We start from the raw sequence: 16,848 nt of genomic DNA, 5'->3' as shown, positions 1-16,848 counted from the left end.
CTGTGCACTCTTCTGTGTGCCCAGACGCGACCCTGGAGCTCCCTGGTCTGGGCCAGACCAGACTGGGCTTCTTCCTGGGCACACATAGTCCTCTTTGATGTGCTGGTGACTGTGTGGGGCGTTTGCCAAGGGCACACTGGTGGCATGTGTATGTGCATGTGAACGTGCCTGTGTGTGTGTGTGTGTGTGTGTGTGTAGGAAGAGGCATTCACTCTCTTAGACCTTGCTTCTTTCTGTGGTTCGGTTTCTATAGAGACACTTCCTGTGGCAGAGAAAAGAGGTAGTGAGCTGTGTTTCAGGATGTAAGGGCCCTCAGGAGCAGAGCTGAGCTCTCTCGTTGCCTGCCTGCCGCCGTGCAAGCTCAGGCCGGGGCTGCCCATGGTCCCCATGGTGGGCACTCCTCCCGGCAGGGACCCGTGAACAGCGGCGGCATGCCGGGGAAGCCCAAGCACCTGGGTGTCCCCAACGGGCGCATGGTGAGTGTGGGCTCCAGGCCAGGCCCGTGGGGAGGGGGTGGGCACACCCAGGGTGGAGCTCAGGAGGCACACCCGGCAGGGCTGGGCAAGAGCCTGCATGCTGCCAGAGGGCAGGAGAAGTTGGGGTACAAACAGGAGCAGGCAGTGGGACCTGGTGCCCTACCCTAGGACCCCCCAGATGACCCTGCTGGACCTGGGGCAACTGTTGAGACGAGAGCAGATACAGTGGGCATAGGCTTCTGGTCCCCACTCTTCCCTCTCCTGCCACTTTGGCACCATCTGGGGCTGCCTACATCCTAGGGCAGCAGGGACACCTGGCATGCCCTTTGACCCCTGCAACCCCCACAGTGGCCCAGACCCCCACATCTCACCTAGCTTCGGCCTTCCCCTCCTCACCCATATCCTGACACCCAAGGTCAGGTAAAGGGTAACCCTCAGTGGGTCACTGCCCTTCAGCTGGACCTGCTCCAGAGGCTTCCTGCCAGAAGGAGTAGTCTTTGGGTGGCCTGGGAAGGATCAGCGGGGTCAGACCAGCTTGGTGCTGCTTGTCTGTTTTATTCCTGGGCTACCAGGAAGGGTGGGAATAGCTGGGCTCTAGGATGCCCTGGCTACTGCAGCCGACCCACCCCCTAAACCCTCTCCCTGGCTGCCTGGCCTCCAAATCAGAGCTGTGCTTGGACAGTCCAGCTTCTTTATTCATTCAGCTGATGGAGCAGGCTGTGTGGGGCCTTCCTTCTCTCCCTAGCATACCACCCCACTTGGCAGAGCCCCAGTCCCTCCTAACAACCCCAGGAAGGCCACACAGTGTCCTAGCCTCTAACCTGGCCCCGGCCTAGGACTATGGGACAAAACCAATGGGTCCAGAGAAACCTGGGTTCCAGCTGTGGCTCCATTATCCCTTACTAGAGGTCCTCTCTGACCCTCAGTTTCTTCACCTGTAAAATGAGGAAATTGGAACAATTCTCAAAGGCTTGTTGATATGATTAAGTGGAATGATGAATATGAGGCCCTTGGCCCATTGTGGTGCCTCTATAAACGTCAGCCCAATGCCTCCCTTCATTCTCAGCCCCTCTTCAAGGGTCCCCTGCTTCATTCAGAAACTGAGGTTTTACCCCACACTCCTGCCTCCTAATTCCAAAGACCTTCCTCCTCCTCTCCTTCTTCCAGTGTCTCTTTATTGCCCAGCCCCAGTTAGCTGGGTAGGAGAGAGGCAAACCCCACCAGGCTGGCCCAGTTCCTCAACTCACTGTCTTTACCATCAACCTAACTTTGAAAGTTCAAGAACCTAAGATCCTCACACTCCAACCCCAGAGGCATGACACTCAGATGTCCAGGCCCAGGAGAATGTCCACTCCCAATCTCACCCCAGAGCGCAGCTAAGTTGGTGCTTCTGAGCAGTGCCCAGAACTGCAGGGCAACTGAGGATGCCTCAAGACAGACCCAGTCTCTGCCCCTCCCACGTCAACTTATGGCTTCTCTGCCCCAACATCAGTCTTTCAGAGGAGGGAGGGCACCCAATTCTGCCTCCAGCCCTGGCTCCTTGCAACAACCTTCACACACAGATTTATCTTCAATCTTCACACACACAGACCCCTTCCTGGGTCTGTTCTGAACTCTCCATGTCACCTCTCGGAATCCTGAAGGTCACAAATTGGTTGCTTGCTGGCCACCAGTCATCTTTCTGAGACCATGCTCGGCTGACATGGGGGGGTGGACAGGCATCAGCAGGGATGCACACAGAGACAGCTGTGGACCAGGCGTCAAGCTCCTTTCATGAGTTACCTCCCGAGGGTGGCTCAGAGGAGTGACAGGCTGAAGGCAGCCAGCAAGTTGAGGGGCATGCATTTGAACCCGACCTCTCTGACTCAATGCCATTGTTCCCCCACCTCCCAGAACTGCCTGGCTCTGTGCTCTCCTGCCTCCCCCTGCCACCACCTCCACCCACGGGCTGCCATTATTCCCTGCTGCAGCAGCTTCATTTGTCAGCCTCGTCTTTCTGCCACTCAGCTTGTCAGGCAGTCGCAATGAAACCTGTCACTTAGAGATGGCTCCCAGCCCCCTCCCAGAGACATCTTTACAGGACCCTGACTACCACATCATTTGTTCAGGCAGTCATTCAGTCAGCAGCCCCTCCATAGGCCTGCTCTACGCTGGCCCTGTCCTGGGCACTGGAGACCCAAACGTGTTGCCATAGCTCCTGCCCTCAAGCAGCTCCCAGTCTGGCAAAGCATAAAGACACAGGTACAAATACTAGAAGAAAATTCAGATTTGAGTAAAAGCCACAGGTCCAGGGTAGAGAAAGCTTGAGGAAGACCTGGGATGGGAGAACTGACTTGTTGGATCACTTTGGGCATTGTGGTATGAAGTTCTTGAAAGCATATGCCATCTGGAAGAGGAGGTAGCATGGGGAAGGGGCTAGATGTGGGGCAACACAGGGTGTGTGTACAGGGACATGGCCTAAGAGGAGGTTGGGCCTAAAGCCTAGAGAGTGGTGGTTATCATATCCTGTCACTCTCAGGGGGCCCAGTTAGCCATTCCACCTGGAGAGACCTTACCATAGCTCTGCCTGCATTCTTGGCATCCAGCCTGGGCTAGGGTTTGTCTCCACAGGGTTGACTCAGGCTGAAGGGAACTGGCACTCAGGGTTCTCTTTGCATATACCCAGAGAGGATCTTGGGGCCTCAGTTTCCCCAAACTAGGATCAATTGAGATGATGGTACAGAGTGCCAGCACAGAAGATGCTAAGTAAATTGGCTCTCCCTTTGAGGTCTGACCTTTCCAGAGGGTGGAGTTCAAGAGGACCCCCTGGACCCTTTACCCCTGAATGGCTTTGCCCACCTGTATCCAAAGGGCTGAGGCCCTGGGCCTCCCAGCTCCCCTTGTACATCTCCTGTCTACACAGGGAGGCAGCTTAGTGGGAGGCAGGACTCCGGCTCCAGTTGGGAACACTTTTTTTTTTAATATTTTATTTATTTATTCATGAGAGACACACAGAGAGAGGCAGCAACATAGGTGGAGGGAGAAGCAGGCTCCCTGAAGAGAGCCCAATGTGGGACTTGATGCCAAAACCCTGGGATCACGCCCTGAGCTGAAGGCAGGCTCTCAACCACTAAGCCACCCAGGGACTCGGGAACACTTAGCTTTTAACTTCAGCTCAGCTGCTTCCCTGCTATGCAACTTCTTTGGGTCTAGGTTTTCTTATCTGTAAAACAGGGCTATTAACACCTGCTACACAGGATAAAGATTTGAAGATAGAGTGAGAACACAGATGTGTATGTCCGAGAGTGCCCGTCACACAATTAGAGGTCAGAAATGTTGGGCCACTCCACTCTCACCCTAGTATCCTTAGATACCAGTGGCTCTTCCAGGGTCTAAGAAAAAAGGATGCCAAACTGAAGCCTGACCATGGGTCAGGAGTGTCACCTTCCACCACACCCTTCCTCATCATTTCTTCCCCTTTTCTCCCATTCACTTACCACTTCTCCTCAGACAAGCCAGGGTGGGGCAAGGCCAGCCCTCCTCCGCACAACTTCCCCAGGCCACGGAGCCTGGGCAGCCTGGAGCCCTGGTCCGCAGAGCCCCTGACAGCTGTGTACCTGCTGTTTTCACATACGTGCTCATTCTTCCTAGCAGCCCCAAGAAAGTGGGATGCTGAGCTCCATTCTACCCAGGGGGAAAACTGAGGCCCAGAGGTGAGAGTTACTTGCTCATGAATGGTGGAACTGAAACCAGACTCTATCCTAACTCCCTCCCACCTCAGTCCCCACGATCCAGATCAACAACCAGCAGGGCAAGAGGGACTGGCAAAGGTGAACTGCAGGCCACAGAGATGGGGCATTCAGAGGTGAAGGATCTCTGGTGAAGGGAGTGCAGGGCCTCATGGGAGGCAGAGGAGGACTGCTAGGGCCTTAGTGGCTGCTTCTTGGCCCCAGAGCAAGAGGGTGCTTGTGAGAGGGGGCTCAGGTTGGTTCCCTCTACAAATCAGGCTTGCTCTCTGGGAGCTACCAAACTGTAAGGAGAGAGAGGCCTAGACATGGGTGAGCAGAAGTGTGGTGGGCTGGAGGGCTCAGGACAACTGGTGTTTGGAGGGGACTGGTGTCGACGAGCCAAGACTGGAGAGCAGTGAGTTCAGTGAGAGGAGCAGGAGCAGATACCCAGCAGGAGAAAGCAGTGAAGCAGGAAACAGGAGTGTGAAGATGTGTGTGTGATAAAGTGTAGGATGGAGTGAGGGAGAGGGAAATGGGGGAGGCTATAGGGATTCATTAGTCAGGCCCAGGCTAAGCTTCAGCTGTAACCCAGCAACTGCTCCCCCCACCCCCCAGGCAGGGAGCTCATGAGACCTGGGAGCCAGCCTAAAGACACTGACAGTCAATTCAACATAATGTCAAGAATAAAACAAAATAGGAGTATGGGCTGCCTACAGCCCCAGGTGCCTGGGCCCTATCTGCAGCTCCCACCCGCCCCAGCAGCCACGGGGGCTCTGAGCTAGGGAGAGGCTGAGGCCGGGGAAGGAGGGCAAGCAGCAGAGAGGCCAGTGGGTGAGGGGGGAGGGAGGACCAGGAGGCCACCTGAGAGGGGGAGGCAAGATGGTTCCTGGAGGAGCCCTGGACAGAAGATGGTGCCCGCAGCCCTGAGCAGGCAGGACAGGCAGGTGCACCAGGGTACCAGGAATGGAGGCAGCAGGCTGGGACCCTGGGCTTCAACTCATCATCTTCACGCACCCTGGGAGTTGGGACTTCCTCCAGCAGCCACTGGAGCTGACTCGGAAGAAGGGAAGAAGCTGTCAGATTCGAGGGTGCTGAGGAAGGAGGGCGAGGGCTAGGGTGAGCCCGGTGGGCCAAGGGAGAGCGTGTGGGGAGGGCAGATGCCTACAGATGGGTTCCACTCCCAGCCACATTCTGCACAAACTTTCGTTCTTCTTCAGCAGCCTCTTACCTCCACACTCCAAGGGGGAGAGGAGGCTCAGGGAGGAGCCCAAAGCCATAAAACTGGGAAAGGTCAGAGCTGGGATTTGAATCTGGGTCTGACAGACCCCAACACCTGTGTTCTTTCCTCCGTCGCGGGGCTAGCAAACTCGAAAGTGGAGCAGGGTCAGACACCAATACTAAGATAACAGCAATAACAGTATGGTTCATGCCGGATAGTGTTCTGAGTTCCTTAACTATATATTTAACTTATTTACATACAGCAACCCTTTGAAGTCAGGAAAAGTATTTGCTCCATTTCTATAGAAAAAGAAATTGAAGGACAGAGAGATATAGCGCCTTATCCAAGATCACACAGCACAACCTGGAACTCAGGCAGTCTGGGGCAGCATCTCTCGCCATAAGTAGCATAAATGCATCAAACTGGCCTCAGAGACCCCTAAAAAGAACATAAGCCCCATCTAGGGAAGGCAGTTGCTGCTGAGTGCCAGCCAAAGTTGTCATGCTGGGAAGTAGTTTATATAAGACCCCTGGTTTTTTTTTTTTTCTTATTTTTTTAGAAATTTATTATTTTTTTTAAAGATTTTATTTATTTATTCATGATAGTCACAGAGAGAGAGAGAGAGACAGAGAGGCAGAGACACAGGCAGAGGGAGAAGCGGGCTCCATGCAGGGAGCCTGACGTGGGACTCGATCCCGGGTCTCCAGGATCGCGCCCTGGGCCAAAGGCAGGCGCCAAACCGCTGCGCCACCCAGGGATCCCAGACCCCTGGTTTTTAAATGTGGGAAACACTTTTAAAAATGAGGGGTACCTGGGTGGCTCAGTCAGCTAAGTGTCTGCCTTCGGCTCAGGTCATGATCCCAGTCCTGGGATGGAGCCCCACATCAGGCTCCATGCTCGCCCAGGAGTTGGCTCCCCCCTCTTCCTCTACCCCTTCTCCTGCTCATGCTCTCTCTCTTGCTCCATCTGTCTCTCTCTCTCTTTCTCTCTCTCTCTCTCAAATAAATAAATACGATCTTGAAAAGTAAATAAATAAACTAAAAATGAAAAAAATGTCCTACATACTTGCAGGCCAACTCTGGCCCACAGATGTGGGATCTGAGTGTTCCTAGGTGAGAGTGGGGAGCAAAGAGGGAGATTCCAGCTGGAAGGGCAGGGAGAGGCTTCCTGGGGATGTAACAAAGGGACAGGTGGTAGAAACTCCTGTGACAGGCCTAGTGAGAATATAGGATGCTAGAGAGAAGGAGAACTTGGGGATAATTGAACTCAGGTGGTGGGAAGAAAGACAGGAAGGATGTAGGGAAATGGGTTCAATGCCCTGATTTGGTGGTGGCAGAGGTGGCTTCCTTTGGGACTGGCTGAGTTGGAAGGGCTCATAGGACATTTGGGCAGAGATGTTAGCAGGAAGTTGGCTATATGGGTTTGGATCTGGGAGGGAGATGTAGGAGGGGGAAAGGGCAAGGAGTGGTAGAGGCCACCTTGTGTGGGTAGGAGATGAGGAGGAAGCTGGAGGAGCTGCTAGGAAGGTAGGAAGGACCGAGGGAAATCACTGCGAGAGTCATTTTGAAAGGAGGGTTTCTATTTCACTAATGGTTGGGATTCCCAGAGAAGTCGGAGTTGTGTGTGGGGTGGGGGTGGGGTAAGGACGGAGTTGGTCTCTATAGCAATGCTATTCACAGTATGGTCTATGGACCAGTGCATCAGCATTGCCTGAGACCTTGTTGGGAATGGAGAGTCTCTGGCCGCATCCTGGACCTGCTGAGTTTGAATCTCCAGAGGTGGGCTCCTACTGGTTATTTCAGTGCACACTAGAGTCTAAGAATGACTGTTCTATACTATAAAATAGCATCCTGGAACCAGCCTAAGGTGGAGTGGGGCCCAGGGTCTCTCAGGGTCTTCCTCTCCAAGAGGAAACAGTTACAACAAAGAGATCACTGGCTAGGGGATCCCTGGGTGGCTCAGCGGTTTGGCGCCTGCCTTTGGTCCAGGGCGCGATCCTGGAGTCCCGGGATCGAGTCCCGCGTCAGGCTCCCAGCATGGAGCCTGCTTCTCCCTCCTCCTGTATCTCTGCCTCTCTCTCTCTCTATGTCTATTATAAATAAATAAATAAATCTTAAAAAAAAAAAAAAAAGATCACTGGCTAGAGACACCAGCAAACATCCATACAGCACTTACCACATGCCGGCCACTGTTCTAGATGCTAGAAATCTATTAAACTGATTTGATCCTCACAACAGTCCCTGGAAGTAAGCTACTATTATTATCATCATACACGATTTGCAGATGGAGACAAGCAAGTAACAAATCACACAGCTTGTAAATGGCAAAGACAAGATTCAAAGTCTATGCTGATAACCCACCATGCTGTACACCTGGGCTTACCTAGCACGTGCTGAGGGAGGAGGGAACCAGGAGCAAATAGAAAGTAACTGGCATAAGTCCCAGCACACAGTGGTTTGCACATGATGGAAGGGGAGCCAGGAGGAGCCAGACCAAAATGCTGAGCAAGCAGTGACCTGGCTGGGAATGGCCCGGCCCTCCAGGTGGAGGAGAACACCGCTCCAGTCCTGGGGTCTGAACCCAGAACTGTCCCCTTGAGAATCCACCTGGAGCTCTGACTGCCTACCTTGGGTCTCTTATAGGTTCTGGCTGTCTCAGACGGAGGTAAGTGACAGAGGGTATGGAGGAGGCTTGCTTGGGGTGGGGGAGGGTATGTGGAAACAGGGTGGGGTCCCTGTCACTTGCTGTCTTTCCAGGGAAAGTACCTACAGATGGGGTTGGGCCAGGGGCTGGGGAAGGCCACAAAGTTTACCGCCCCTTGTCCATCCACCTACAGAGCTGAGCAGCACGGCAGGGCCTCAGGGCCAGGGCGAGAGCCGAGGAAGCTCCCTCAGTATCCACAGCCTCCCCAGTGGCCCCAGCAGCCCCTTCCCCACCGAGGAGCAGCCTGTGGCCAGCTGGGGCCTATCATTCGAGCGGCTGCTGCAGGACCCACTGGGGCTGGCTTATTTCACTGTAAGCCTTGGGGCGGGATTGGGAGGGCAGATGGCAGTGGCCACTATGGTGTGTGTTGCAGGGGTGGGCAACGGGCATGGGAGAGGACGTGGATGGAGCTTCAGGCTGGCCAGAATGGTATTCCTCTGTTGGCTGCCTCCTCTGGCCCTTCTTTGGCACCTTCTTCGTCTTCTCCCTGCAGGGACCTCTCCTTGTCTCTGCCTCTCATTTTCTTTGTACGCCTTCCAATCTGGCCCCATCTGTCTGGCCCTATCTGCCTGACTTGGCTTCTTGGCCCTATCTCTATCCCAGTGTCTTTGATGGAATTCCCTGACCGGGTCTCTGTGCCTCTGATTTCCTCCTTCTCTGCGCCAGGAGTTCCTGAAGAAGGAGTTCAGCGCCGAGAATGTCACTTTCTGGAAGGCCTGCGAGCGCTTCCAGCAGATCCCGGCCAGCGACACGCAGCAGGTGAGGGAAGGGGAGCGGGGGCGGAGTGGTGGGACCGGAGCTGGGCCATGCCCTGGGCCATGCCCCTCATCTTTTCTTGTCCCTCCTCCAACAGCTTGCTCAGGAGGCCCGCCACATCTACGAGGAATTCCTGTCTAGCCAGGCGCTGAGCCCAGTGAACATCGACCGGCAGGCCTGGCTAGGCGAGGAGGTGCTGGCCGAACCACGACCGGACATGTTCCGGGCGCAGCAGCTCCAGGTCGGGGTCTCCCACGGCCTCGCGGGGCTAGGGGGCGTGGCCTTGGAAGAAGGCGCAAGAGGCGGGGCCAGGCCCGGGGGCGGAGGCTGGGGCGGGGCCGAGGGGGCGGGGCGGGGCCAAGGAGCCGGGTGGGAGGGGCTAAAGCCTTTCCGGCCAATACTCAGGGCTTGGGGAGGCGGGCTGCGAGCCAAGCGCCGCCCCCGCCCCGCCCCGCCCCGCCCCGCCCCGCCCCGCCCCCGGCTCACCTTCCCCGCGCGGGGCCTGCAGATCTTCAACCTGATGAAGTTCGATAGCTACGCGCGCTTCGTCAAGTCGCCGCTGTACCGCGAATGTCTCCTGGCGGAGGCCGAGGGACGTCCCCTGCGGGAACCTGGATCCTCCAGCCCGGGCAGCCCTGACTCCACGAGGAAGGTGCGGACGAGGGGCTGGGGGAAGCGGGGGCCAGGTGCAGATCTGTAGGGGTGTGCCCCTGGTCTGCAGGCGAGCTGGAGCCCGGCCTGGCGCCAGCGCCTTTCCTGTACCCGCAGAAGCCGAAGCTGAAGTCTGGGAAGTCGCTGCCTCTGGGCGTGGAGGAGTTGGGGCACCTGCCGTCCGCTGAGGGCTCTGGGGGTCGCCCGCTCCGGAAGTCTTTCCGCAAGGGTGAGGGTTGGAGGCCATAGAGAAGAGTTGCGGTGGGAGGTCGGGCAAGCTTTGATAATTCTTCCTTCCTCCTACTTTGTTCCATGGACATCTGTAAATCTGTGAAAACCGAAATAGAGATCCCTGTTGACCATCACGTTTCCCCCGTGTTTTGGTTTCCAGGCTAGACCCCAGAATTTTAGGAAGCCCTCTTAGTAGCAACACTTCCATGGTCCCGGGCCACGTTAGACTCCTGCGAGAGGGCTCCAGCCAGATCCACCTAGTTGTGGAGAAAGGGGTGTAGGGAGGAGGGGCTGTTCTGCTCACTGCTCCCTCTCTCATAGAACTGGCAGGTGGGGCTCCTTTGCGCAGAGAGTCCCAGGGCTCCCTCAACTCATCTGCCAGCCTGGACCTTGGCTTCCTTGCCTTTGTCAACAGCAAATCTGAGGTGAGCCAGCTGCTGGGAGGAGATGAGGTGCAGGCCAGGGCCACTACTCACTCACCTTTGTGGGGCTGCCATCATTTCTAGTCATGGTCCCCACTTCCACCTCCCTCCTACCAAGCCCTCCTGTCCCCTTACTTTCTTCCTGTCCCCACCACATTGGGCCCCATGCATGGCAAGGGTTAGGTTGTGTGTGTGCACGTGTGGGTGCCTAGGTGTACACAGCAGGTGCATATGGGCCGGTGGGAGGACCTATCTCTGGGTGCCCCTACATCTGAGTGAGCATATACATGTTGTAGGAAGAGTGTCTTTGCCTGCCTAAAAGTGTACCCTTAGGTATGTGTGTGCCCCAGTGAGTTTACCTGTCTGTGTACCTCTTTGCATGTCCCTGAATGTGTACACATGACCTTCCCTCTGTTCCTGTCCTGAATCAGAGCCACCGGAAGAGCCTTGGGAGCACAGAAGGTGAGAGTGAAAGCCGGCCAGGGAAGTACTGCTGCGTGTACCTGCCAGATGGCACAGCCTCCTTGGCCCTGGCCCGACCTGGCCTCACAATCCGTGCCATGCTGGCAGGCATCTGTGAGAAACGAGGTCTCTCTCTACCTGACATCAAGGTCTACCTGGTGGGCAATGAACAGGTGTGAATCTGGCCTGGTCCCCAACTCTCTCTTCCCGATCCTGACTCCAACCCCATTCCTCTCTCTGTTCAGCTATGACCTCAATCCCAATTCCATTCTTATCCTCACTCCCTTCCTAATTCTAGTCCCCAACACAACCGTTCCCTCCCCCCATGCCCAATTCCAAAGCAACCCAGCACCAATTCCTCAAATTCAGGCTTCCAGTCTCATCCCATGAAAATCCTATCCCCTCCCCCCACTCACCCCCACCCAGAGCTTCCAGCACACCCATCATCTTCACTGTGATGCTCTAGGGAGGTAGAGTGGAGGAGAACCACTGCCAGAGCTGAGTTTCTCCCATCACTCCGAGAGTTCCTACTGGCCATCCTTGAAATGGCCATCAGGGACATCCAAACGCACCTAGCCCAAGAAAAACTTTACTTGAGATGCAAACTAGCATTAAGCTTTAAAGAGGAGTATAAGGACAAACTCACTTTAAACTGAACCAGCCAGTAAGGGAGGGGAATCTAAAGAAAGAATGCTCTGTTCTAGGGAGACCCTACAGGATTTCATTCACCCAGACAAGACCTAAGGCCCTGCAAGGTGGGTGGGCAGAGGGACCCAGGCCTGAGCTCTGTCTTCCAGATCCATAGGCTAGAAGTGAGCCAGGCAGGATGTGATCAGGGAAGAGAAGTTGAAGCTTCAGAGAGTTTCTGGGGGAAGGTAGGCTTTTCTGGCTGGTTCCAGGAAGGCTTCATGGAAGAGGCAGCTGTTGAAGGGAGAAGGAGGATGTGGAAGAGTTTGCCTGGCTCTGGGAGAGGATATTCTAGGCAGAGGAAACAGCTTAAGTGAAGTCCTAGATGTGGGTAAGAAATGCAGGTCAAGTTCTAGGACCTGGAGAATGGGACTGTGAGGGCAACTGTGGGAGGAGCTCTGCCCACTCAGGCCACCCATGCAGCCTCTGAAGCCCAGACGGGCATTCACGACTGCTAAATATAATTCCCCACCCACACTCCACCTGTCGCTGCAGCACATCATCGGCCTATCCCTGAAGAGGCTGCCTCCCTGCCCTGGGCTGGCAGTGGGGCCTATAGGGGCAGTAGTTACTACACCTACTGTTTATGTACCTACTGTGTGCCAGGCCCTGCGCCAGATACTTCACATCCTTCTGGCCTCACAGCGGTCTTGGGGGAGGGGCTCTTGTTGCAGTGAGGAGACGAGGAGTATCCTTAGTAGGTGGGGATGGAGAGAAGTAGACAAGGCCTGGGTAGCTGATCAAAGGTGGGTGATGAGGAAGGAAATGCATCCAGCTGGTCTGGTTGAGTTTCACATGCTTGAGAGACAAGGCAGCAGCTGTCCCAGAGGCAGGTCCTGGCCTGGCCTAGCCTGGGAAGAGGTAGCTCCATGATCCAGAACCTAGTCCTGCTCCTTATCCAAGCAGCCGCATTACCATTCGTGCTCACCCCACTCCCATGCTTCCTATAACACCATTTCTTTTCCAAAGCTGTCCAGCCTTTTTGCCATACTTTTGCCTGGACTTGGGCATATTAGGCTCCAACTCCAGCCAGCTGTCTTATTCCATTTGCATCTCTACCACCTACCTGCCCATTGGCCCATCCCTCTGACTTAGGGGCCCCAGTGGAGGCCATGGGAGGAAGTGAGGTGTTTCCCTCAGATCCTGGGGCTGGCTGGGGGTGGCAAGGGAGGAACTCTAAGACCTACCCGGCATCTGTAGAAGGCCCTGGTCCTGGATCAGGACTGCGCCGTGCTGGCGGATCAGGAGGTGCGGCTGGAGAACAGGATCACCTTCGAGTGAGTGCCTCTCCTCCCAGGCTTGGGTCCTGGGTCTCAACACCTGTTTGGGCTCCAGTTCAGGCTGTTGTTCTACCTCTCAGGTCCTGCCCCTGGGGCTAATGGCATACCTGAGGCTAAGGGTTCACCCCGAAGTTATCCCACCTCCCCAGTTGAGGCTCCGCCCCTCTTGGACCTATCCCTGGTGGGTTGGGGGAGAGGTAGGTCCGCTCTCCACCCTTCTGCAGTGCGAGGGTCCCATGCAGGCTCGAGTTGGTGGCTCAGGAGCGCGTGGTGCGGATCTCCGCCAAGTCCACCAAGCGGCTGCAGGACGCGCTGCAGCCCATTCTGGCGAAGCATGGCCTGAGCCCGCAAGAGGTGGCACTGTGCCTGGTAAGGGGGAAGGAGGGGGGGGGGACGACAGCGGGGCAGGGGAGGGGTGGCAGGGAGCGGGCTGCTGACTTGTCCCCACAGCCTGGTGAGAAGCAGCCGCTGGATCTGGGGAAGCTAGTGAGCTCAGTGGCCGCCCAGAGACTGGTTTTGAACACTCTTCCAGGTAGAGAAACAAAGGCCTGGGGGCTTGGTCCCTGGAGGTGGCTGTGGCCCAGAAGGAAAGGGGTCCAGGTAGGAGACAAATACTAACGATGGCACTCTCTGCCACAGGTGTGAAGACTCCCCAGATTGGAGACATACCCCAGTGCTTCAGCCAGGTGAGAGAAAGGGCTCTCCCTTCTCCCCACTGTACCTCCCCTCCCAGCTGTGGCTCTGACTCCACATTCTTACAGGGCAGCCAGCCTAGAACCCAGAACAAGGCCATCCACCCTCCTCCACTGTCCCTCAACTCACTGGCTGAGGGGCCTGGTAGTAGCACTGGGAAGCGGCAGACCTGTGATATTGAAGGTACTTTGGGGATGGTGAGAGCTAGGGACCAGAAGCATTGGTGATCATTGAAAGTGGGTGCTGTGGAGAGAGACTTGAGCTAAGTCACGGACCTGTATGTCTTTGGGGGCTGGAAGAGTGTCTATTGGGGTTGGGGGTCAGAGGTCCTGAAGGGTGGAAGGGGGTTAGGAAGGCTGTGGTCATAGTAAAGGCAGCAAGATGGTAGTGGGCTGGCCGAGGCAGATCAGTGGGCCTCTTGACTCTGTGGCCACCCCTAGGCCTGGTGGAGCTGCTGAATCGGGTACAGAGCAGTGGAGCCCACGACCAGAGGGGCCTTCTTTGCAAAGAGGACCTGGTGCTTCCAGAATTTCTGCAGCTGCCTGCCCAAGGACCCAACCCTCAAGAGGCCCCACCACAGACTGAATCAGAGGTCCAGCCCAAGGGGGACACCTCAGACTCCACTGCCCACTCAGCCCTCTGATGGCTGCCCAACAGTCCAGGCCGGCTGCATGGCACCTGGCGGGCCAAGCATGCTGTGGGCCCACTCTGCATGCCCTGTCTGTGCCATGAGTGTCCTTGGCCCCTTCCTGCCATGGGCAGGCCCGCAGGAAGAGCTGGAAAGGGGTGGCGAGCAGGCTCAGAGGAGCCACACCCCACAGCTGCCACCACTTCGTCCCTCATAGGTTTGCTCACCCATCCCTTGCTGCCAGGTCACTAAGGGGAGGTGGGCCTAGCCTCCCCAGTACAGGCATGCCCAGCACAGAGGGGCAGCGTTGGCAGTGCCAGCCTTCCCACCCTGTGCTAAGCCTCAGCAGGGAGCAGGAGGAAGGGCTGGCCCCTCCTCAGGGAGCTGGTATGAGTAAGGCTTGGGGGTGTAGGCGGGCAGCCCCTTACTTTACTCACATAGGCTGCTGGATGTATGGATTTTGCAGTTGGCCTGGGGCAGCTGGGTTTGTCCTGGATGTACAATATTGTTATTATAATAGTAATTATTATTCTCCTGTGATGTGTGTTCCTTGTGTGCCAGTCTACCTGGTGTACCCCCGCTAAACTGCACTGCCTCTGTCACCAAGGTCAGTGCCAGGAAGCCCGTGGGGACCTCAGAATATGCCCCCTAACTTCCTGTTGTCAGAACTTCTCTTCCTGACTGCACAGAGTTATTTGGGGTGTGAATATGAGAGACAGAGTTGGGGAGGGAAGGAGAAAGGGGGGAGGGAGAGAGGAAGGACGGGGAGGGAGGGGAAGAACCCTCCAGGGAGCTGTGCCTCTGCCACCCGTCATCATGCTGTTCCTCAGTCTCTGGATCTGAGTCAAGGACAGCATCTGATTATTGTCCTCTGCTTCTCCTGGTGCTTGAGTGTGTCTCTGCAGACATGGCTGTGGGCTCCTCTGGATGCATTAAAGTCTTGTGGAGGATACTTACTGGTCGTTGTGGTAGGGGCAGGTTCTGTCCCTTGCCTGCTTTGGCTGGGTGGTCATCCCTGTCCCTAGGCAGCTCTCATAGGGAGGGGGAGCAGGGAGGACCTCCCAGAAGGAGGGCCCAGTGTGTGGGCAGAGATGCCAGACTCAGTTTCGGTGCCACTGAGACAGAGGAAACGGGGAGACGTGGGAACCTCAAAAGGACACCTGGGGAGTGAGGGGCCCTCCTGCCCCTCTTAGGTCAAACTCTCTTCCCTACTCCAGTTCTTTGTGCTTGCTGTCCCCTCTGCCAGGAACTGTGTCCCCACCCCCATCATGGCACCTCACCCTTGAAAATCCTGGGAGAGATCAGTGGGGCCCACTGGCCCACCTCCTTTCTCCAGAAGTCAAACCCAAGCCTTTCTTGGGGGTCTTCAGCCCTCTGCCCCCTCTGCCCCCTCTGCCCATTTTGCTTGGCTGGGTTGACCAGACCCCCTAGCTGCTGAGGTGGGCTCATGACCCAGGCCTGGTCAATCAGAGTGTGGTACGAGACTGATCCTCTGACCCCAGTGAAAATTCCAGTCATGGTCATCTACCACTTCCTGGGGATTTGAACAGAGGACAGGCAGGGAGAGAACCTGTGAGTGAATGAAGCCAACACAGGAGAGCAGGATAGAGATGGGAGGAAATTCCTGAGAAAATTTCTCTGAACACCTAAATACACCCATGCCTGAAGTCAACTACCCCTAGACATTCTCATGTAGGCGGGCCAAAATATCCTTTCTGTGTGCATGTGCTTGTGACTCTGAGTGGGTTTTCTAAGACCTATAACCACAAAAGTCCTGCTTCATTGTTTAGCTTGAACACCTTGGTGGAAACTTCCCTGGTCACCTGATGCTGTGGTCTAAATGTTTGTGTGTCCCCACCACCACCACCCCCACACCAAAATTCATATGTTGAAATCTCAATCCCAAGGTGATGGCATTAGGAGGTGGAGTCTTTGGGATGGCTCCATCATGAGGGTGGTTACTAACCTTATAAAAGAGACCCCAGAGGGTTCCCCCACACCTTCCACCCTGTGAGGACGGAGCAAGAAGCAGGCTGTCTACAAGCTAGAAGAGGGCTTTCATAGACACCAAATGTGCTGACACCTCCATCCTGGACTTCCAGACTCCAGAACTGTGAGGAATAAATTTCTGTTGATTATAAGCCACCCAGTTTCTAGTATTTTTGTTATAACAGCCCAAATAGACTGATACCAGATATGAAGTACTCCCCAACTTTGTTCTCTACCATGCTGTCCAGTTTTCTTCCTTCATGGTGCTCATCCCACTCTGTAATGACCATGCCCTGATGGCAGTGACCCTGTCCATCTTAGTCACTGCTGTATCCCTTTGGCCTAGTGGGAAATGATTCCACAGCTTCAGATAGACCCAGTGAAGGAAGCAGGAACAACAGGGAAGTGGGGGTCCTGGACAGGGGACAGCATAGCACCAGGATCACAGTCTGTGGCCAGATAGGGGTAGGGAGACAAACTTGTACCACTTCCCCAATCGGCTATAGAACATCCCTTATACATCCTGGGCCCTGGGCCTTCTCCCTTGGGGGCAGAAACACTTTTCCATGTGCCAGGATAGAGAGTTAGGAACATCATATGAGACATGGGTATCTTCCCAAAGTTGGCAGATCCTACAGGCAAGCCTACCCTTCACCCACCCCTGCCTTTCTCCAGACCCAGCAGTGATGCCTACTACTCTTACGGACCAACAAATGCAATTACCCCATGATAGAGGAGGTCGTGAGTCAGGTGGAAGAGCCTCTATAGATGTTAGCTCCTGTAGCAGGGAGGAAAATTCACATCAACTCAGGCCCCCAAGTTAGGTGTGTTCCATCCTTTTATCTCATTTTTATCCTCATGACAAAATAGCCTGGTGGGGATGACTCTAAGGCTACAGGAGGGGAAGTGACTAGTCCAGGATCCTGTAAGGAATTTATTGCTGG

At 55.4% G+C, this 16,848-nt stretch overlaps 1 protein-coding gene across 3 annotated transcripts; it reads left to right on the top strand.

Moving 5' to 3' along the window:
• Positions 1–258: 258 nt before the first annotated feature.
• Positions 259–14,444, top strand: RGS14 (regulator of G protein signaling 14). Of its 3 annotated transcripts, none has more exons than XM_077895389.1 (15): positions 259–476; positions 8,045–8,066; positions 8,239–8,417; positions 8,772–8,864; positions 8,959–9,102; positions 9,370–9,513; positions 9,630–9,741; positions 10,065–10,168; positions 10,597–10,800; positions 12,515–12,591; positions 12,819–12,963; positions 13,045–13,126; positions 13,234–13,280; positions 13,356–13,470; positions 13,728–14,444. In XM_077895389.1, the coding sequence occupies exons 1-15, from the start codon at positions 432–434 to the stop codon at positions 13,928–13,930; spliced, it is 1,716 nt and encodes a 571-aa protein (XP_077751515.1). In that variant the 5' UTR covers positions 259–431; the 3' UTR covers positions 13,931–14,444. The 3 variants fall into 3 exon arrangements, with proteins under 3 accessions (XP_077751515.1, XP_077751517.1, XP_077751516.1); XM_077895390.1 differs by having other exon boundaries at positions 260–476; positions 12,837–12,963; XM_077895391.1 differs by lacking the exons at positions 8,045–8,066; positions 8,239–8,417.
• Positions 14,445–16,848: the final 2,404 nt, after the last annotated feature.

This window comes from Canis aureus, chromosome 4 (genome assembly GCF_053574225.1).
Source record: "Canis aureus isolate CA01 chromosome 4, VMU_Caureus_v.1.0, whole genome shotgun sequence".
NCBI classification, from domain to species: Eukaryota; Metazoa; Chordata; class Mammalia; order Carnivora; family Canidae; genus Canis; species Canis aureus.
The sequence above is the reverse complement of the archived record's forward strand: the minus strand, read 5'-3'. Positions and strand labels throughout refer to the sequence as shown.

Coding starts and splice junctions, on each gene's coding strand:
- RGS14 (XM_077895389.1), top strand. CDS start 432: ATGCCGGGGAAGCCCAAGCACCTGGGTGTCCCCAACGGGCGCATG. Junction 9,103..9,369: donor TCCGGGCGCAGCAGCTCCAG/GTCGGGGTCTCC, acceptor CGGGGCCTGCAG/ATCTTCAACCTGATGAAGTT. Junction 13,281..13,355: donor TACCCCAGTGCTTCAGCCAG/GTGAGAGAAAGG, acceptor ACATTCTTACAG/GGCAGCCAGCCTAGAACCCA.